The sequence below is a fragment of the Pelodiscus sinensis genome, chromosome 7, assembly GCF_052426305.1.
Source record: "Pelodiscus sinensis isolate ZL-2025 chromosome 7, ASM5242630v1, whole genome shotgun sequence".
NCBI lineage: Eukaryota > Metazoa > Chordata > Testudines > Trionychidae > Pelodiscus > Pelodiscus sinensis.
In genome coordinates this window covers 16,210,442-16,233,450 of record NC_143058.1, presented here as the reverse complement: position 1 = coordinate 16,233,450, position 23,009 = coordinate 16,210,442, and the positions used below count along the sequence as shown (strand labels likewise).

Here is a 23,009-nt window from a genome sequence, read left to right as displayed (position 1 = left end):
GCTCTGAACACATGCCTTTCTGAATCACTCTAAAGCTGAAGGAGTTTTGATTGGATGTACAAACTCTGAAAGTCACATAGAAGTACCTCGGGCAATGTATTTAGTCTTGTGGGTGATTGGTTTGAACTCCTAACCTAACAACCAAGGAACTAGTTGATCAGGAGATTTAAACACTCATGGATATCAGAAGGGTCCACATTGCTGAGAAATGTCATGTTGCTTTGGTGAATTTTTAGCCTGCCAATTTGTGCTTATGAGCCTGATGTAAAAAAAAGTGAGTTGATCCAAAGTTATGCTTACTGTTTAGCAAACTTAAACAGATGAAACAGTGAGTTGTGCCCATGAGAGCTCATGATACCATCTATATTTTTTGTTAGTCTGTAAAATGCTTCAGGACTATTCACTGATTTTTAAGTTTTTTTCAGTTTCAGAGGGGTAACTGTGTTAGTCTGTATCTGTTCAGCAAGCACTCAAGACAGTACCACATCACATTAAAACCGTTCCTCTGCATTCCTTGCACTTTAGATGAGAAATCTAAGAAATAAAACTAAGTCCTGTGGAACCTTATAAACTAACAGATTTATTGGAGCATAAGCTTTTGTGGGTAAAGGCCCACTTCATAAGACCCGCATCTAACGAAGTGGGTCTTTACCCACGAAAGCTTATGCGCCAATAAATCTGTTAGTCTATAGAGTGCCACAGGACTTCTCATTGTTTTTGCAGATTCAAACTAACACGACTACCCCTCTGATACTAAGAAATAAAGAATACCATAATTTGGATGTATGTAGTTGCGTCACCATGAATATGTAATTTTCCCAAAATTGAATTCTAGTTTGATCCCCTCACATTGTTAGTGGACTCTGTTAAAAATATCGGTATGTCTAGACTATAGACTTTTGTCGACAGAAGTTTGGTCGACAGTATCTGTCGACAAAACTTCTGTCGACAAAGAGCGTCTTGACACATTCAGTTCTGTCAACAAAGCAAGCTGCTTTGTCAACAAAACCCTGTAGTCTAGATGCAACCCTACAGGCAATAACACCTTCTGTTGACAGAGTTCTGTTGACAGAAGGTGTTATGCCTGGTAAAATGAGGTTTACCAGCGTCGACAAAACTGCTGAGTTCTGTCGACGTTATGTCGACAGAACTCAGCGGTAGTGTAGACGCTGGTATAGCTTTGTCGACAAAAGTACACTTTTGTCAACAAAACTCAGTAGTCTAGACGTACCCTAAGTATCTTATGTACTGACGTTCACCCTTGCTGTTTAAAAATCTACCTCCCTCAGCCCTGTTTCCTCTGCCTTTTTTAAGAAGGCTTACTGTCAGGTTTAAGAGCCTCTGTCCTGGGTCTCATCCTGTTAATCTGTTTAAATTGCACAAGTTTCCAGGGGCTTCTCATTTAATGTATCTCAGAGTGTATTGTGCTTGTAGTATCATATTTCTATGGGCCATCTTTTGCACGTGGCTTGATAGAAAGGGATTACTTTTTGCAGCCTGCTAATTAGCTCTATAGTGTCAGATGGGTGAGCAGAGCAGAGGTTTTAGCTCATGAATCATGATTAGGCTCTGTGGCAACCCAGCTGCAGAAGCCCTGCAGAGGCCTTGCAGCCAAAAGCACAGAATTAGAATTTTAGTCTGAATGGAGCTTTTGGCAGTGTATATGTTGTGATATTTCACATAGCACCATTCACAGTTAAGCTTTCCTTTATTGTCTCCTTCCTCTCGACTGGAAACTCAGTACAGCATCATAGGGTAATTATAGTACTTTGTTGATTAATGCAGCTTTAATTGCAAGAACAGTTTACATGGTTCTGTTTTATTTAAGAGCTTTCCATAAGAGATTAATGAGTGAATAATAGTAAATGCTTTAAATGACACTTTATAACACACAAATATTACTAACTGTTGCAATATGGACTGTTTTAATGATACTGACATGTTGCGATTATTAGACCATTACCCCTTCTCTCATAGGCAAGTCTAAATGTTAAATAACCTCCATTGCTTTGAGGTTTTTTTGTTATGGTTTATTTTCCTTTGAGAAAATCCAAAGGAGAGAATGGTTTGTAAATAAATTGTAAAAATCCCCTTGGTAAAAGTTCTGTAACCACTTTCATAATTTATCAAAGTGTTCAACATCCACAATCTTTCTATGATTAGCACCAAAGATTTTATCCAAAATATGTCCTGTTTGTAAATAAGGGGAAGACTTTTAAAAGCACAAATTACAGGCACTAAACTTCCCTTTTGTATCTTTGAATATTTCTCCCTAGTTATTCTTAGAACTGGAAGAATTAATGTTGCATGATCCTTCCTCAATAAGACCTTTTGTTTCAGTAGTTACAACTTTGTCAAAGGTTAACTGTTTGGACTGAAATTTTCCATGCTTGTTCCATACCTCTGCTTGATTTTTTTTAACATTTCTGTTGTTTCTGGAGAATGAAGTTAGGGGAAATTTTGTTGCATTGTATGCACATTAAAAATAAAGTCTTGAAAGTATTTCAGAGAGAAACTTGAGTAACTCCATTCTGTTAAACAAAAAGTTTAAATTTGGCAGGAAATTATGCCTAGTGTCACAGATCTGCCATTTGCTGTCCCCTTGAAAATCTGTCAACCATGGAAAAGTTTGTAGGGAAGAGGGAGGAGAAATCATGTTTTGCATGTGCTTAATATAGGCTTGTTAGAGTTTGGTAGCACATGCAAGATATCTCTACCTGCACACTACAAGTAAGCATGACCCATCCCTACCGAGTGATTTTGCTGCTTCATACCAGGCTCCAGTGCTGAGCTTAACTTTCCCTACAATGGCCCTCCTAGCTGCTGGATGACTCTGTGGAACTAGGTATCAAGAACCAAGAGAAGGGAGACCATTTTGTGTGCTCCCCCCAGTCCCACTGCAGGTGTCCATGAAGCAAGGACGAAACATCCTGAGTGGAATGTAGGCTGTGAGGAACTGTTGTGGGGGGGGGGGGGGAGGGTAGAATAGGAAGAAGAATCAGGGCAGTGTAGGGATAGTCCAGGAGTCACATTTGGAGCAGGCCTGGGACAGGAGTGGTGGGGGAGAATTAAGAATTTAATGGCCAGAAAAGCTGTGTCTATACTGCTGCTGTGTTCTTTTGAAAATAAATCGAAAGAATGTGGCAGTTTTTTCGACTATGGAAAACCTCGTTTTACGAGGAAAAACTCCTTTTTTCTCAAGTGCTCTTTTGGAAAAAAGGCGCTATGTAATGCAAATTGTGCTTTTTTTGAAAGAGCATCCAGACTACCTGGGTGCTCTCTCTCAAAAAAGAGGCTTGCTTTTTTGAAAGTACTGGTTGAAGACTAGATGCTCTTTTTCGAAAGAGGCTTTTTCAAAAGATATCTTTTGAAAAAGCCTCTTTCTAAGGAGGCTTGCAGTCTAGACGTAGCCAAAGAGATAAGAGCATAGGTGCACAGGGCAAAAAGAGGCAGGAGAGAAGAGCCAGCTATAGATTTATTATTTCCTTACAGTTTTGATTATATATTTATTATAATAGAGATACAGTAAGTTTATATTGGCAGTTTGTGTTACAGCCAAAGGACTTACAGGCCACATCCAATGTATTGAGCCAGGGCAAAGCTAGCATGCACTTGCCTGGGACCTTTCACCCAGATAAAAATGTCACTGTGTATATAATTAGGAACTTTCACCTAAATAAAGCAACCTTCAATGGCACAGGGGCTTCCAAGAATATCCTTATACTTGCAGGTACATCATCACTAGGAAAAATCTGAAATAACCAGTTAAGACCAGACTGAGCAATCAGGTAGGGCAGGAATAACAAAAGTGATCGATGACCACAAAAGGCGCCTAGTAACAAAGTGATGCAGATGATTATAGGTGGAGATCAATCATATACTGACACATTAGTAAGGTGAGGAAATATAAATAAGAAGAAAAGGAAGCACCACCTACTTAATATGAATTAAGTATAACAATGTCAGCGTAGCATTTATAAAAGTGACATCCCAGCCTAGGGGCAGTGGGAAAAAATGTAGTCCTTGGCAGTTGCCAGTCTGATGGCCATTGGTAATTATGGGGAAGTTGAAGGTAATGAGGGGGAGGAGAAGGATGGATAAAACCTCAGGTTGTTCTAGAAGGAATGGGGTGAGTATATGGTATGGGAATACAGATGTACATTCCCTATGTTACAAAATGGGAGTGTTTGAGACTGTGATAAATGTATTAATAAATTATATTTGTAAATATACAGCGTTCTTGTAGTGTGAGTGTTGTAACTATGCATATTACGGTTCCCATCCATACTCTAATTAAATACTGGGCCTGATCCTGGGACAAAGGCCCTGTCAACCCTAAACATGGTAACTGGAAATTTGTAAGTTATCTTAGATCAGGCAATATAGAGTGAGTGGGAAGGTGTGAAGGCAATGTGAGAAGGATGGAGTTCTGGGTAGGGACAGGAACTGGAGTGAGGTATGGGAGAAATGAATGGAGTAGGAGTGGGGATTGGATAGGAGTAGAGTGGACCAACAGCAGGCTGGGTAGAAAACAGAGTTTATCACAACTAGCCAGTTTTCCCTTCAGAACATGACATTGAGCTCAAAATTGTTGAGTCTAGGTATCCCTCTGCTGCAAACAGCCATGAAACCCACTAGCAAAGTGTTGCATCTCACTCAAGTAGCTTACCTTCATAGACCATTAGCTTAAGTGGCAGAGGTCTGTGCTGATGATCTATTACAGGTCAATATGGAAACACACAATGCATTTTGAGGTGGGGGGGTTTTTCAGTTTGCTTTTTTAAATTATAGGAAATTATAGATAAACAATGGCATGTAATTGTGCAATTCTAGGGACTATATCATAATGATTACACACAATGGAAACAAATTACAGTTGCACAGTCAATCTTAACACAGACATTTCCTAGCTTTTGAATACTTGACTTTACAACCTGAATGCCCTTTTGTATATAATTTATTGTATGCTGAGAATTCAGTCTTTAAAAATCTCAGACCCAGACCCAATAACAAGAGAATTAAATCAAGTTTGGATTTTTCCTATTCTTTCTGTCAGTCTATGCATCTGACTTCATCGTTCTCTAATTTCCGGCACCTGTGATTGTTTTCCTAGTTTCATTGACCTAGCATGTTGCCAGTCTCTTCTGTCTGCACCTTTTTTCAGGTTGCTGCTATTTTTTTTCCCTTTCTTGGCTATATTTCTTTTTGCTGTAAGACCCTCTCTGCTATCGGTATCCATTTCCACTTCTTCTTGGGATTTCCTTAATTACTTCCTACCATCCTTACAGAGCCCCTTGTTACTATAGAAGATTAGTGCCTTACAGTTGTGAATGTATTTATTCTCATGCTTCTGTGAGGTAGGGAAGTACAGGTTGAACCTCTCTAGTGCTGCTCTTTCCTGTCTGGCATAAATCCGGTGTTAGTTAGCCGGATGTACATTTATCATGGGTGCGGCCAACCTTCCCGCAGTTCCATAAAGTTTGTTTACAGCCACCAGTCTTAGGTCTCAGTGTTCTGTGCTGTTGTTTAGCTCTAAATGTCTTCTAAAAGTTCAGTGATCAGTGGAAGTGTTATTAATACTGCTAGACAATATTGATCTCCTGCGGTTCAGCACATTCTCTGGGTCAGCACCTGAAGGTGCCAGACTAGAAGTTCAACTTGTAATATTATCCTATTTTACAGACAGGGAACTAAGGCACAAAGATTTTAAGTGACTTACTCAGTCACACAGAAACAAAACAAGTTATGTAACCTAGGTTCCCACAGCCTAGCCTAGTGTCCTAACCACTGTACCATCCTTCTCAGATTATTCTCCATTTTCTGATTGCTAACCAACTCTCTCTTCTTAGGCTTTCTGTATCTATTACTACCCTACTTTTTCTGCAGCTAGACCCTGTCCACTGGCTGCTTTCTTTCCTAATCATTACAGTTGTCCCGAATCCTTTCTCAGTCCACCTTTATACAGGTACCAAACTGAGTGAAATTGCATCTGATTTTACACAAATGAAAGGGGCCATGATGCTCTTCTCATGGTTAATATTGTCACTTCAGGAAACTATTTTGAAATCTAGTGCAATGTAACTGTACCCCTCTGGTTACTACTCTACATTGCCACATGCCTGATGACAATCTGATAAATATGACCTAAGCAGGTCAATTAACATCATCAGCATAGTCCCTCAGCCAATATTGTGAAGACACAAATTGCTGTATGATGTGTAAAGTGTTAGTATTGCTTTCAATTTTAAAGTTAATCTTGAAATCAATCTATTCTTGAAAGGGTAAAATAAAAGATATTAACAACAGTGAAAGTGAGATAAAATGGTAACAGGAATCTGAGGAATGATCAAGGATGGAGATTGTGTTTTGGTTAGTACCATGGAATCTATCAGTGGTACAAAATTAAGGAGATGAAAATTTAGCCTAAATAGCTGGCAAATTTCCCAAATATAAAAGAGTTCTCCAACTTAAACAGCTGAAGCTCTGTTCCTAAATCAACTGCATTTATCCTAGAGAAAGTGCTAAAAACACTGTAAAATATACAATGGATAATAATTGAGTACAGGCAGTCCTCAGGTTACATGGATCCGACTTACATTGGATCCCTACTTACAAACGGGGTGAGGCAAACCCCGCACTAGCTGCTTCCCCCCAGCAGACCAGGGAGACGCGGAGCGGCTTTTCTCAGCAGACACTTCAGCTTGAGAATAAAGGACTGAGGGAAGTGAGGTGTGGAAGAATAAAACTGAGCTCTGGAGAAACGTTTGGCTAGAGTTTCCCCTACAATATGTACCAGTTCCGACTTACATACAAATTCAACTTAAGAACAAACCTACAGTCCCTATCTTGTACGTAACCTGGGGACTGCCTGTACTGTCATAATGGTTGAATAAGTTTTCTGAGGCATGCATCAATTTTGGTATGGTGATCGGTATCAAGAAAACAATTGTCATATCACAAGGTACAGTAAAATTCTAATAATCCGGCATCCAATAGTCCTGATAGTCCGGCATCAAAATGGCAAGAGCCTAGTGAGTGAGCTTTGGCAAAAAATGAGTCACAAGGTAACAGCGGCAGCAGCTGAACTCAGCAAAAACGGTAAAAAAGGCTTAAACTAAAACATTACAGTATAGTATATATAGTATGTACAATAAAAAGGGTTAAGAACACTTTATATACACTATATAATGCATACAGTGTGTGTGTGTGTGTGTGTGTGTGTGTGTGTATATATATATATATATATATATATATATATATATATATATATATATATATATATAAAAAACCATCATATAGTACCTCCTGATATTCTGGCATATTTGATAATCCAGCACCACCTAAATCCCATAGGTTCTGAATTATTGGAAGTCTACTGTACCAACATTCCGCCTAAAAACTATCAGTAATGAAGTTCTGGATAATGTGAGTCACTCCTCATATCTCAGCTCAGTTCTTACCAGTCCATTCCATCTTGGTAGGGAACTCGATGCTAAAACTGGCAAAGCTTCTATATCCTTTGGGTTAGGGAATTACCTCACATATTTGGAACAATTAGTTACTAACTCTGAACACAGAGGTGTTGTTTATCAAGCTTGTGTCCTTAGTACCTTTGTTTACAGTTGTGAAAACTATGTTACATGCTCCATAGAGAAGAGGAAGTTAACAATTTCACTTAGGAAAAACATTGGAGTTACTGAGGACCATCAATAACAAGATCCTTGAGAGAAGGGGTCTACAGTCTATGCAGACTATTCTAGACATTTGCAGGCTTTGCTGGTTGGGACATGCGGATAGTATGCCTGGTGATGATATGCCAAAGGCAACGCACTTGAGGCCAAAGGCCAATTTAAGAACAACCATCGATGCAGAAGAAGGCCAAAGCTCTGAGACAGTGGAAAAAATCAGTCCAAGGACTCAAGAAATTCAACAACCCATTGACAGTTGGGAAAGTCCTGCCCACAGTCCTTCAGTTTGGAGAAGCCAGGATAAAATTAGTGAGGTCTCCATGGAGAGTCATCAAAAAATACAGTGTGAGGCCCCCAGGCAAGTTAGGAGGCAGAGGATGTTTCAACTTCCATCTGGCAAATGAGCCTTTGAAACTGTAAAAAAAACTTGCCACTCACATGGTAGGCTCTTTTCCCATAACATTGCTAAAACCACTATCTTCGTCATCTCTCCTTTTATCTGTCAGAGTGTTTGACAGCCCTATAAACCAAAGAGGTTGACTAGGTTACTTTATATATATATGAGAGCAACTAAAATTCACCATGTATATAGGCCTAGATCTTCAAAGATATATAGGCTCCAAATTTCAACTTAAATCAATGGGAGTTAGATCTTCAATGGTGTTTAGGCATCTGAGCCATGAAGAATATTGTATAGTGAATGAGACTATCGAGCAGAGATGAAAGGACTAGCTGCACATCAATAATAATTCAAGTTTCAAGAAAAAAATGAAGGAAAAAGAAGAGGCTGGGATTGAGTGTCTTATATTGGTAATGGAGATCAAGTAAAGGCTGAGTTTGAATCGATATTTTCTTCTCTTAGTTATCTGAGCATTCACCAGAGCCTGAAACTGGGCATTGTTAGCTGTAATGTAGCTTAATTATACTGTCGCTAGCCTAAGCTATCTTTGTACATGACAGTATCAACTGGCTAGCAACAAAACATTTCTGGTTATCAACGAAACACTGAAATATGAATGGAAAAAAAACTGTCATGAAATCTTGGCCTTGTAAAGAAAGATCTGAGCAAGTTGCACTTTGAAAAGTACCCGGCAAGTGTAAATATTTCTAAAAGGTGGAAAATATAGTTATCTTTGTGTCTTATTTTCTTTTTCTTCCCTTCTCAAATCTCTCACATTCTTTTTGCTTTCTGTCACTGTTTCAAAGAACAATCCCTACCTTTCATCTTCCCTGAAAAATATACTTTACCTTCAAAAAACAAGTATGTAAACGGCAAAGGGTTACTTGAACATGCTGCATCCGTCTGTCTCCATTTGGTTATCTTCCTTGTGATCTCTGCTAGTGGTAATACCAGTGGTCATAGTTATCAAGTGCATTACTGGGAGTAGAGAAGGTCATAGATTGTCCACAGAGTGTCACGTCATCATGCACCATTGTCAGACAAAGAAATAAAACCCATATTACTTGAGGAATTTCTTGCATTCTTAGCCTCCTTTGAAATCTGCTGCTCATATTGTTGGTTCCCATCCTGCAGCCAGTAGTTTATGCCTCAGAAAGAAATACAAGATCTATCCTTAGTCTACTGCAAAAAAATTTAAAATTAAATTCTCTCAAATTCAGCAGTGTTCATGAAATATGTGAGAGATCTGTGAGTTTTGGGGGAGAAAAGAGAATGTACTAGCCTTTGAGATCTAATTTTTAAGTGAAAAGTTTGCAGCATTATGAAATATAAATATTTCATGAGTATCAGTTATGTAGGTAACTGGCAATGTCTATAGAGCAATGAGGAGGTATGTTTACAGAGCATGCAGACATGCACAAACTACATTCGCTCAAATGTAGTTCAAGTCTGTTTACATGTGCTATTATCACTGCAGTGTAGACATTATGGAGACAGCATTAAACTGTCTGCCTATAGGAAGTACTACTGCTCCTGGTACAGGCAGCAGTTCAATAAAATGCAGTGTTCATGCACATATTGGCAAAACTAGCAAGAAAACTCAATTGCATCTAATTTCTGGTAGGGCTGGAATTATTGGTACGGGCAGATATTCAATGGAGTTAAGAGAATTAAAGTCTCAAGCTAAGAAAATGCTTAATGAAAACCAACCAAACAGAAAATCCCTCCCACAGAGAGGAAAAGAACATACTATTGTGACGGACCGGGCCGTGTCTGGGCACAGCTTAGGGCGTCCGCTCAGGGCGAATTGCTCAAATCCGGGGCTCTTTACAGTCCCCCTGACTGGCGACCTCTCCAAACAGGCCAAAAACCAGTCTCACAGAGCGCTTCAGCAACCTGCCTGAAGCCTCCCGAGCAAAACCCCTCCGGCACCCCAGCAATATCCGTGCCCCAGATGGCCCCGGGCCTCATACACAGGTGGGGGGTCCTAGCACCCAATCCCACCTACCCCGAACAAGTTCTGTCCGGTTCCAAGAAACCAGCCACAGATCCCTGGTCAATTTACCCTCTGGACCTTACCACAAATCACGCTGGGCCAATCCTTTAGAATCTATATCTAAAGGTTTATTATTACAAGAAAGAAAAGCATGAGAGTAAGGTTATTAAAGTACAGTACGTTACATGCACCGAATCTCCCAGTTCTCGATGCAGGCTCTAGCAGAGATGTTGCAGCTGCTGGTTTAAAAGTTCTTATTGCACATCCTACGATCAGGATGGGTTCACAGGTCTTCCGGGCTCTTCAATCCCTGCAGTGCTGCCTCTGGGATGAAGTGCTGAGCTGAGAACAAAATGGCATCGACCACATGGCCTCTTTATACCCCTTCCTGGCCTCTTCCAGTATGTAGCAGGTCACCTGGTCCTCAGCCTCTCTGTCTTCCCTGCTGGCTGCTCTCAGGACAGCCCCCATTCTTTGGGTGTGTCTTTGGCCCATTGAGAACCATTGTTCCACAGGTAATTAGCATGTCCACAGGCTCCACAGGCTCGGCCCTGCCCAATGCTTAACCACATGCAGGGAAATCTTCAGTTTCTACACAGATTACAGATCTACACACACAGACATTATATACTCACATAAACAGTGTACACAGGATCAGAAAACAACAAGCTCCCATTCAATACCCCACATGGCTCCCCCCACACCAATTTCTGGGGCCAACACCCCCACCTAGGGGTGCAGCAGCGATCTGGCTGCTTCCCTCCAATTCAGCAACGTGACACCCCCAACGCAAAATTGATGCAGGAAGTGATGCCAGTAACATCACTGAGGGCATCACAGGCCTCCCCCAACAAAATGGTGGTGTGCCTCAGTTTCCCCTCTTACACAGGACCTTCTGGCTGGAACCCTTTTTGTACTGTAAGAAGTTCCAAGACCAGTTACAAGTGTTAACCACGAAATAGCAACATCACAATGTCCCCTTACATACCGTCTGTCGTTTGGTACATCTCCAGACAGATTACATGGTATTTTCATAAGCTCATGCACCCTGTATACCGTTACAATTCTCTGCAACAATAATACATTGGTTACAAGAATTAACATCAGTAACAAAAACACTCCTATACCAGGTGTATACTGAAATTCTCCGTCAGGCCCTTTCTCTGGCCCCACACCATTGCAGTTTTGGCCCTTCAGGTTTAAACTGCAAATCTTCTTGGCCAAAGCAAGTCCTGCCCCTCCCCCTTGTCCTTTGGGCTCCAGGCCTGAAACCTCTGGCCTGACCAAGACAATGGGCTGGCTGGGTGTGACTCCCTGGCTCACAATGGCCCTGGAATTCTCCCCCTTCCCCCACTCAGTGGGGTAACAGCAGTAAGCTGTAGACTCCCAAGTCTCTCCTCTGTCCCTCTCTAACCTCTGTTTCCACATGGAACCAGATATCAACTTCCCTGATTGAGTATGAGTGTCCACAGTATCCAGAGATGGGAGCATAACTGCCATCTCCTGCATCCTAGGGAGAGTGACCACACAGCTGTTCTGCTCTGCATACTTGGCTACCCAGCCCTTCTCCTGAATCTGAGACACTAACTTCCCACTCTCCTCATTCACCTGGGAACAATCCTGTCCCACACACACTGACTTCCCAGCAAGCTGGTCACACACAGTCACTGGGTTAGCAGCCTGCTCCAGTTCTCTGGATGTTCCTGCCTCATCTGGAACAACCCTCAGTCCCTCTGAGACCTCTCCACCACCATCCACACTGGGTTTCCCTAAACCCAAGTCAGTGGAGTCACTGTTAACAGACAAATTCTGTCTGTCAGGCACCAAAACAAGTGCCTCACACAAGAAGCTGCTGCCGTTTACAGGCAGAGCTTTCTCCTGAATGCCTTTTCCAAGCAAGGTCCTGTCACCTCCCTCAGTCACTGCAAACTGTTTGCTACAAGCACTGCCAGGACTCTCCTCCCTATGAGCTTCCTTAAGAAGCAGTTCACCCGTCTCTGGCTCTGCAGCAGCCTTGCCCTGCTGAGCCACAACCAACTCCTCCTGCAATTCCCTTACTCCCTGAGTCATCTCTGGCCCCTCTGGTGGATTCATAGACAATCCCCTCTCAGGCACACAGACAGACCCACAAGAGACAGGGTCAGAAGCACCTTCACTCCCTGTGCAACTCTCTAGATGGCTGTAAACGTCCACACCATCATTAGGCACCAGAGTTAACACACCCTCATTCTCTCCTTGTGCCCGGGCTAAGGGGTCTCCCTGCTCCCACAGAGTCGCTCCCCCCTCTGCCAGCAACACAGCAGCATCAGGCACAATATCAGGGTCACCACTGTCTGGTCTCTGGGGTTCTGGTAAAACACTGACTGACTCTACCTGAGTCACCTCATCCCTCTCCCCAGCAGACACAAACCTTGGGCCACCCCCTTCCTGGGCCTTAGCCATATCCAGACCCAACTCTGGGACAACACCACTGCTCTCAGCCTTCACAGGCTGTGGGGCACTTTCCTCAGACAAAGGAAGAAACTCTTCCCCACACACAGCCAGACCACCAGAGACAGCTTCTCCCTTGTCCCAACACCCCTGGCTAATCTCAGGCATACAGCTAGCCACTGGGACAGCTTCCTTTACTGCCCCCTTGCTACTTCCACCAGCCCAATTGCCAGCTTGCACACACTGTGCTTCTTCGCACAAATCAACTTCAGCTTGTGCAGGTTCAATTCCACAAACCTCACCAGCCACCAACTCCTCAACTAAAACTTCACTCTGGCCAGCCACTCCAGGCTGCCCCAGAGAAACATTTCCCTGATTTCTGGGCTCTTCTTGCCCTGGTTCTGATTCCAGCCTCACCTCTGAGGCATCAGACGGGCCCTCACCCACAGACTCACTGCCCCCCTGCACAGACACACAGCCATCTGCCACAGGCACACATATAGAGACACTTTCCCCTTGGTTACAGGGAGACTGACCAGCTCCAGGAAACTTTCCATACCGACATGCACCCCCTTCCCAAACCTCCCTGTTAGCTACAGGTAACACAAAAGGTTTGCATTCACACATGCTTTGGGGTTGGGTTCTCACATCAGCTGGGTAAAATACGTCTGCCATATCATAAGCACATCGCATACCCACAGAGTTATACATTGAACCTTCAGGAGAATACAGTCTCTCTTGTTCTTTTAGTCTCTTAAGCTGGAGGTCAAGTCTAGCATTTTCCTCCCTGGCTAGGGCCATCTTCTTTGCATGCTCTACCTCTTCCCTCCGCTGTCTCTCAGCATATTCTGCCTTTTTCTCCTCAAGTTCCCGATCCATCTCCTTCTGTCTCTTAGCAATTTCTTCATCTGCCTTCTGCCTTCTTTCAGCAGCTTCCTTGGCTTGCTTCTGATCCCTTTCATCCACATCTCTGGTTAGTAACAACACTACCAGATCTAGTTTAGAGGCCCTTTTCCTAAAGGCAATGCCTCTCCCCAAGCACAAATCCTTCAGAGCACTTTTGCTCAGACTCTCATATAATTCCGGGATCATCGCAGCGGCTCTTTAATCAACCAAACTCTCAATACCAAAAATCAAATTTAGACAGCGTGGGGTCCTGATCCCAAAGCTCAATTGACCAAGATCTGTGGATCCTGCCGACTACGCCACTGTGACGGACCGGGCCGTGTCTGGGCACAGCTTAGGGCGTCCGCTCAGGGCGAATTGCTCAAATCCGGGGCTCTTTACAGTCCCCCTGACTGGCGACCTCTCCAAACAGGCCAAAAACCAGTCTCACAGAGCGCTTCAGCAACCTGCCTGAAGCCTCCCGAGCAAAACCCCTCCGGCACCCCAGCAATATCCGTGCCCCAGATGGCCCCGGGCCTCATACACAGGTGGGGGGTCCTAGCACCCAATCCCACCTACCCCGAACAAGTTCTGTCCGGTTCCAAGAAACCAGCCACAGATCCCTGGTCAATTTACCCTCTGGACCTTACCACAAATCACGCTGGGCCAATCCTTTAGAATCTATATCTAAAGGTTTATTATTACAAGAAAGAAAAGCATGAGAGTAAGGTTATTAAAGTACAGTACGTTACATGCACCGAATCTCCCAGTTCTCGATGCAGGCTCTAGCAGAGATGTTGCAGCTGCTGGTTTAAAAGTTCTTATTGCACATCCTACGATCAGGATGGGTTCACAGGTCTTCCGGGCTCTTCAATCCCTGCAGTGCTGCCTCTGGGATGAAGTGCTGAGCTGAGAACAAAATGGCATCGACCACATGGCCTCTTTATACCCCTTCCTGGCCTCTTCCAGTATGTAGCAGGTCACCTGGTCCTCAGCCTCTCTGTCTTCCCTGCTGGCTGCTCTCAGGACAGCCCCCATTCTTTGGGTGTGTCTTTGGCCCATTGAGAACCATTGTTCCACAGGTAATTAGCATGTCCACAGGCTCCACAGGCTCGGCCCTGCCCAATGCTTAACCACATGCAGGGAAATCTTCAGTTTCTACACAGATTACAGATCTACACACACAGACATTATATACTCACATAAACAGTGTACACAGGATCAGAAAACAACAAGCTCCCATTCAATACCCCACATGGCTCCCCCCACACCAATTTCTGGGGCCAACACCCCCACCTAGGGGTGCAGCAGCGATCTGGCTGCTTCCCTCCAATTCAGCAACGTGACAACTATAATGCAGGAGTTCGAAGCCTTGGCTAGAAACATACCTCCGAAGATACACAGACAAGCTCTGTCTCTTTCCTGAGGGTCTTGTTTCAAAACACTTTTAAAGTTGTGCCGAGTCTGGAAGCAGTATCAGTTATAATCAGGCCCAGTGTGCATTGGATTGCCCTAAACTTGTCACCAGCTGACATCCTGTCCCCCATAAGGGAGTCAGATATCTGTCATGTGGGCAAGGAAGAACTGTGAGGAAGAGGATATGGAATACCTCTTTCTGCCTTTCTTTTACTAATACCCCTACAGAGTCTGAATCTGGCATACTTCTCGGCTGTGTCTAGATTACACCCCTTTTCCGTAAAGGGATGCAAATTAGACACAGTGCAATTGCAAATGAAGCGGGGATTTAAATCTTCCCTGCTTCATTTGCATAAACATGGCTGCCGTTTTTTTCCGGCTCGGGGCTTTGCTGGCAAAAGCTCCAGTCAAGACGGGGATCTTTCGGAAAATAAAGCCTTTTCCGAAAGATCACTTATTCCTCTTAAAATCAGGATTAAGGGATCTTTTGGAAAAGGCTTTATTTTACAAAAGATCCCCGTCTAGACTGGCGCTTTTTGCCGGCAAAGCCCTGAGCCAGAAAAAAAGTGGCAGCCATGTTTATGCAAATGAAGCGGGGAAGATTTAAATCCCCGTTTCATTTGCAATTGTGCTGTGTCTAATTTGCATCCCTTTTACGGAAAAGGGATGCAGTCTAGACACAGCCCTCCTGTTTGCAGGAAGAAGGTGCAGGGGCTAACTTTTTTTTGTTTTGTTTTTGTTTTTCCTAGAAAGCTGCTTTCTGCAAATAAAATGGTGAAAATTAACACTGGTTAAATTTCTCAATTTGTTGCCAATCTTTCTTTAAAAAAAAGTCTGTGATGTAAAAAAAAAAAAAAAAGCACGTTAGGAAGGTAAGTCTCAGAAGGGCAGCGGTTTTAGTCTGTATCTTCAAAAACAACAAGGAGTCCTATAACACCTAATAAATCTGCTAATCTCTTAGGTGACACAGGACTTCTCGTTGTTTTTAATAAGGAAGCCAGGTACCCAAACACTACTGAAATTCCAATGGGCACTTTGCTAACTCCCCTAGGCTCATCTGAAAATCTCAACCTTGATAAATGCATTCATTGCACTCATTTAAAGTGAATTTCAAAGAGTGCGGCATGCATGTGTTAGCTTATTGTGTGTGTTTTCAGTTGGCCTAATATCAACTTTCTTGCTTGTGGAATGTATAAAAATATTCCATATTTTTAACTTCTGTTATCAAGAACAATCCCGTTATACCAGAAGGAGGGAAGTAATCTGCTAAAACCACTAGCTGTCATCAGGAGACTGTAATTACTGACTCTCCACTTACAAATGTGACACTCCCAAAACCATGCAAAACAGTGCAGGTGAGTGAAGGCAAACCAGGACATCTTCAGCATGTGTCATGCAATTATACATCCCCAGATACTTGAGATGATCTTTTAATAGGAAATAAGAAGATAGCTCTTCCTGGCTTTGCCTTAAAGTGCCAAAATTCTGCAGCTGAACTGCCCAGGTGTTTACTCTGAGTGCGTCATTAGTGTTACAGTGGCATAATCACTGACTGAAGATTCTCACTAAATGCAGGAAACTGCACTTGCTTGAAAATGATTTTGGAAAACTTCCAACATTATGTATTGCAAAAGATTGAGTTAGTGTGGCAATAATTAATACATTGCCCAAAATGAAGAAATCCTCATCTAAAAATGTTCTTAGTGTTTGCCAAATAAGTGGAATGTCACATGCATGATCTGTCATAACTGCATAACAGTCAATCAATGAAGGCTAGGTTGGGGGACAGGAATCTTTTGTTTTGAAGAAGAAGAAGAAGAAGAAGAAGAAGAAGAAGAAGAAGAATCTAAACCCACAATTCTTTTCGTTTATTTTTCTCTGTTTCTTGTATTTCTTTATTTTTCTCCTGCCACTTGTAGAAGTGTTGTGCTCAATCTTAAAATAATACCATTTGTTTGTGTTTTAAAACCTAAGTTTTCCTGGTGACTTCTTTTGCAAGCTTGGTGCTCGACATTTTATATGGGTTAAAATTCTGCCTTCAGATTCAAACATGCAATTTCCATATATTCATCTAAGGACATAGCAGAGGTGAAATCAACTTAATTTTCTTACAGGTACTGTTGTATCTCATCCCTTCTCAGGGGTGTGTAGAGCAGTCAGGGAAGTGGGTAGAGCTTGGGGGCTGATACAACAATAACTTTAAGAAATTTAAGTGTAGGGTGGGTGGGGCTCAGAGAAGGAGGGGTGGGAGGGTGCAGAAGTCAAGTTTGAGGTATGTGAGGAGTGGGGAATGGTCAGAAGACCGGGGGAGGTCAGGGTATGGAGCTTGGGTATGTGTGGATGGGGGACTGTAAGGGTGGTATTTAGGCAGAGGTAGCTCACCCTCCCCCACCCTTCCCAGTTTGTACCAGGATGCTGCTTAGTGTTCACTTTCCTCACTCTCAGGGAGTAAAAGGGAGGCTCACAACACAGGTCACTCACTCCTCTGCCCCCTCCTCTGTCTTCCCCATCCAGGAAGGAGAGGAATGCATGCAGGTTGGGTGATTTGCTCTTGCTCCCTTGATGGGAGGGGGAACAACAAGCAGCATCCCTGTACCAATATTGGGAGTTAGGGGGCTTCAGCACCCCACCATCCCTAAATGGTGCCCCAGGGGGAAGGGGAGTTTGGAGCTGGGGCAGTCCTGGATAAGTGAAGCAGCACACCCCCAGCCAGCCTGCTCCCTTAACTTGCCTGCCTGCTGTTTAGAAGGAAGCCCTGAGAGCCCAGCTGGGAGCGCATCACACCTCCTCCTGCAGCCAAGTGCTCCAGCCGGCCAGTTCTCTCTTGCCAGAGTGGTGCACCAGGGCTCACCGGTTTCCTTTCACCTCTGGCATGTGCCGGTAGCTAACCGGTATGTGTGTTTAGTAAGGCCCAGTTTATCCATGTCTACATACTCCAAGCATGTTAGCGAAGGCATTGGTGTGCACATGCTCAGGCCCTTTTGCCCTTGCTGATGTCTACCCAAATTAATATAACATTTTTCTTCAGTAGCACTGTTTCTTCAGGCACACTCTGATCCTCCTTCTGCATTAAATGCATTAAATTCTTTCTGACATCAGCATTACTCCTTGATGAAATTATTGCTCTGAATTCAATTGGGTGTCATGCAGACTTAGCTATATATAAAGCAATATTAGTTTTATAATGCTGCTTTCTGTTTCACTTTACTTTCCACTAGGGAGTTTTCTTCTTGTTTTCTTCTTTCCTGTAAAATAAAAGACATTATCTTTTAGTGAAGGTTGTTCTATAAAATGTGTATGCTCATAAAGATAAAAGAGGAGCAACTAGAGAGACAAAGCTCTGACTGCAATGTGCTTATACATTTTTCCTGTACATTATCTTTAAGCTTAACCCGATAAGGTGTCTCATTCATAATTGTCTATGAAGTATATACCAGCAGGAGCTTCGTTCCTCCTCCAGTGTAAATGTGTTGCTTATACTTTCCCTCCTTCAAACAGTTAAGGTTGAGCATAGTGTTGCTATCTTGATCGAGTCTCAGGTTTTTATTATTATTATTTTGTTGATAGCATGGCAGCCAAATTCATCTGTTGTACTTACCTAATGTCAATGAAACTACGCTGAGAATTAGTACAGCCCTTCTGATATACAAATAATTCAGTTGTTTGTAATAGAATTATCTTAGAAGTTTTAAATGAATTCCGTATTCTTTGGAAAAGTTGAGCTTGCATTAGTTAGTTACCCATATTATTACTTGTTTTTAGGTAACTTTCAAAGCATCAAGATATTCAGTCTCACCAGATTTAAGATATGTTCTTTTGGCATATGATGTGAAACAGGTAAGCAAACTATTTTTACATTTAGTTGTCTCATTAATTGATACTATAAATGCTTTTATCTTTTCTGATTTACTTTATGATTGCATTTAATATAATTAGATACACATATGGTTCATTTTCTTTCAAGTCCTTTAAAATAAACTGGTGGCAGTATATCTATAGATCTTCAGTTTCTCAGCTGGTGTAACTTAGCAAAGCTCCATTAAAACAATTTTCTACACCAGCTAAGGATCTGACCTACAGTTTATAATTTGCAAAGAAAAAATAATGCAAATACACCTTTAATTATCCAGAGCTCATTGATCTACTACAACTTACTATCTCAAATAGGTTACGTAATCTGTCATTTATATAGGGTCAAACTGCAAACCAGTGATACTCAGACTGCGGCTCAAAAACGGCAAGCGTCTCTTTTTAATCATAGAATCATAGAATCATAGAATAATAGGACTGGAAGGGACCTCAAGAGGTCATCGAGTCCAGCCCCCCGCCCTCAAGGCAGGACCAAGCTCCGTCTAGACCATCCCTGACAGATGTCTATCTAACCTGTTCTTAAATATCTCCGGAGAGGGAGATTCCACCACCTCCCTTGGCAATTTATTCCAATATTTGACCACCCTGACAGTTAGGAATTTTTTCCTAATGTCCAATCTAAACCTCCCCTGCTGCACTTTAAGCCCATTACTCCTTGTCCTGTCCTCAGAAACCAAGAGCAACAAATTTTCTCCTTCCTCCTTGTGACACCCTTTTAGATATTTGAAAACTGCTATCATGTCCCCCCTTAATCTTCTTTTTTCCAAACTACACAAGCCCAGTTCATGAAGCCTGGCTTCATAGGTCATGTTCTCTAAACCTTTAATCATTCTTGTCGCTCTTCTCTGTACCCTTTCCAATTTCTCCACATCTTTCTTGAAATGTGGCGCCCAGAACTGGACACAGTACTCCAGTGCAGAGGCCTAACTAGTGCAGAGTAGAGCGGCAGAATGACTTCACGAGTTTTGCTTATAACACACCTGTTGATACAACCTAGAACCATATTTGCTTTTTTTGCAACAGCATCACACTGTTGACTCATATTCAACTTGTGGTCCACTATGACCCCTAGATCCCTTTCTGCCATGCTCCTTCCTAGACAGTCACTTCCCATCTTGTATGTATGGAACTGATTGTTCCTTCCTAAGTGGAGCACTTTGCATTTCTCTTTATTAAACCTCATCCTGTTTACCTCTGACCATTTCTCTAACTTGCTAAGGTCATTTTGAATTATGTCCCTATCCTCCAAAGAAGTTGCAACCCCACCCAGTTTGGTATCATCTGCAAACTTAATAAGCGTACTCTCTATCCCAATATCTACATCATTGATGAAGATATTGAACAGTACGGGTCCCAAAACAGACCCTTGAGGAACTCCACTTGTTATCCCTTTCCAGCAGGATGTAGAACCGTTAACAACAACTCTCTGACTACGGTTATCCAGCCAATTATGCACCCACCTTATCGTGGCCCTATCTAAGTTATATTTGCCTAGTTTATCAATAAGAATATCATGCGAGACTGTATCAAATGCCTTACTAAAGTCTAGGTATATGACATCCACCGCTTCTCCCTTATCCACAAGGCTCGTTATCTTATCAAAGAACATATTAATGTGTCTCCTCTGGCTCTTTTTATGTTATTAAACAACTGTAAAATGTTTGGTCAATCATTTTTGTGTGTGTATCAGAGAGAGAGAATGAATTCATGACTGTGGCAGTTTTGGATAAGGTAGATAGCTAATTTAGCTTCTAAACCACTGAGGTATGAGTATCACTGCTCTAGACCCATTCAAGTTGTGGAAGTTTTACTATTTTCTTCACTAGTAGTATGATCTGTGCCACTGAAAATCCCTCAGTCTATACGCAAATGTATATTTCTTATGCATAATCAAGGGTTTAGAGTGTTAATAATTTGGCAGTTTACATCAGTAAAGTCATAATCTGCTTATAAAAACTTAGAATCTTTTTTGTGCAGGCAAATTAAATAAGGGTTTGAATGTAGAACACACATAGAAGCCAGGATTTTCTCTAAAACACAGATAACATAAAAGGCGAACTGGCATGCCCATTATTCACAAGACTTTGAGAGCCTGATGTATTAAATTGCTGTACAGATAAACCTTTTATAATATTTTGGGACAATAAACTCTTAATGTTACAAATTCCACAGAGTTGAAATAATTTCTTTCCTTAATTTCAGAAATCAGTATTCAGAGATAGGAACATATGGATTTGATTACTTATGTCTGATAAACCTCATGTTGGTAACTCACCTTAGACTGCTTGTTTTTAATTTGCTGAATTTCTTGGGATAACAAAACCTGGAAAAAATTTAGTTTGTTTGTTTCACCACATTAAAAGGAAGCAGTTATTCCTAAATACAAGAACTGAGATGAATGCACTGTAGTTTGTGTTGTAGGATTTTAAACAGTAGATATAAAGATTCAAGTCTGATTACTGGTCAAAACATTGCTTGGCTCCTTGTGATTATCCTTCCTAACTATTCCTGGTTGTGTGGAAATAGTAGATATATTTGACAACTTATTGACCTGCTTTTTGTTATGTGATATATTCTGATATGGAGAAATAGGGCAGTACAGCATCATTATTCCTGTATTATCGGGAGAACTTCAGTGGAGCAGCACCAAGAACAAATTTTACCCTTTATGTCTACATGAATTAAGGTCTGACTTAGTGAGCTGCTAAGAGCCTTCAAATCTTTACAGAAGAACTCTCTCTCTCTCTCTCTCTCTTTGTTATTATTACTTTTATGTACAATACTGTATTTCATTTGAAAGGTCAATTACCACCAGGTATTTAGAGGTAGAGAAGATACGTAGCCATTCCCTGTGCTATAGCACATAAGCAGTTAAGCATGAAAACAAATGATAAGCAAAGTTTGCAAATACTTCCTAGCTTATTTGATTTTGGTAGCGTCATTAATTTGTTCAGACAGATCATGATTTTCTTTTTAAATTAATTTCTGCAAAAAATTCTAGGTCTGTCTTGAACAAAAGTTACATGGTAATTTTCTGTTCCTTGAAAATAGGTGATAGAAATGTAGCCGTGTTAGTCTGGTGTAGCTGAAAAAACCCCAGAGATTCTCTTTCAAGTGTTATCTTAAAAGGTCTTTGAAGCAGGATGCAGGTAATCAAGTCGTTGAGACAATGTCCTTTCTGGTTGAAATGGCAAGAAACTGTTTTTTCTTTGTGATCCTGACTAATATCTGTTTTGTGGGCATTGATCCTTTGGCGAAGTGTCTGAGACGTTTGTCCAATGTACATACGAATCTCAAAACCTGAATTCCTATCCAAATGCAAATGATTATGCTTTTCTATTATTTGCTTACTTTTATTTTCTTGAAACCCACTCTTAATAATAATTCCATTTAGTAAAAAAATTCCAGAAGACAGCACAGAGGTGAGAACACCGTCAACACCATGTTAACTACATGAAACACATTCACAGTAATCATGTAACTACTATAGGCCCTGACCTAAAACCATAGAAGTCAGCCACCTAACTTCACTGGGATTTCAGCTAGGCCCCCACCTTCCCCAGAGGTTATCCTTGAATGTTACAGTTGTACTATTTGCCAGATGAACAGTACTAATGTTGTATATTATAAAAAACATAGTGTTTGTTTTATTAATGCACATTAAAACTAGCTCTTGCGTAGGTTTTTCGTCAGTAAATCGCACAGTGCCTTACAAAAAAAGACAATAACATTGTCCCCATTTTACTGAGATGCAGAAAGGGGCAGTGATGTCTGCAACATCATCCAACATTTCAATGGCAGAAGTAGGGATAAAATCCAGGTGTCCAGAGTTCCACTCCACGGCTCTATTCACTAAACTAGACTCTCGACTACATTAAATTGGCATAAACCCACTGCAGTCAAGAAAGTTACACCAGGCAATCCCAAATAAAAATCTGCCTGTAAGTATATGTGGTCATCTTAAAACAGTACAAATTGTGAAAGCAATTGCAGAACATGATTACCTATAAGGTAAAATGTGTATTTTCTCATCTCTCATCCTTGGTTTATTTAGAAATAGCTATGCCTGATCTACTTAATTTATTTAAAATGGTAATTTTATTTCTGATGTTGTCATATTTCATCAGCTTCTTCTCTATTTTTTCCACACTATTTGCCTCGTATTATTTGCACTCTGACTCCTGCTGTTAGGAAAGTGGGGTTTGCTTCTGTGTACAAGAAGCCCTGGAGCTAGTGCTAGTGGAACACTGCAAAGATGCACAGGAAGCTAGTGGCATCTATCCAGGAGCACCAGATCTTTTTTTGTTTTGTTTTATTTTGGTTT

The 23,009-nt window shown here is 41.7% G+C and overlaps 1 protein-coding gene across 2 annotated transcripts in view; it reads left to right on the top strand.

Moving 5' to 3' along the window:
* Positions 1-23,009, top strand: part of DPP10 (dipeptidyl peptidase like 10) — a 468,324-nt gene that overhangs the window by 252,441 nt on the left and 192,874 nt on the right. For both annotated transcript variants that reach the window (XM_075933252.2, XM_075933251.2), the window contains one exon: positions 18,578-18,652. In XM_075933252.2, coding sequence (XP_075789367.1) covers positions 18,578-18,652 — 75 coding nt within the window. The remainder of the gene's footprint in view (positions 1-18,577; positions 18,653-23,009) is intronic.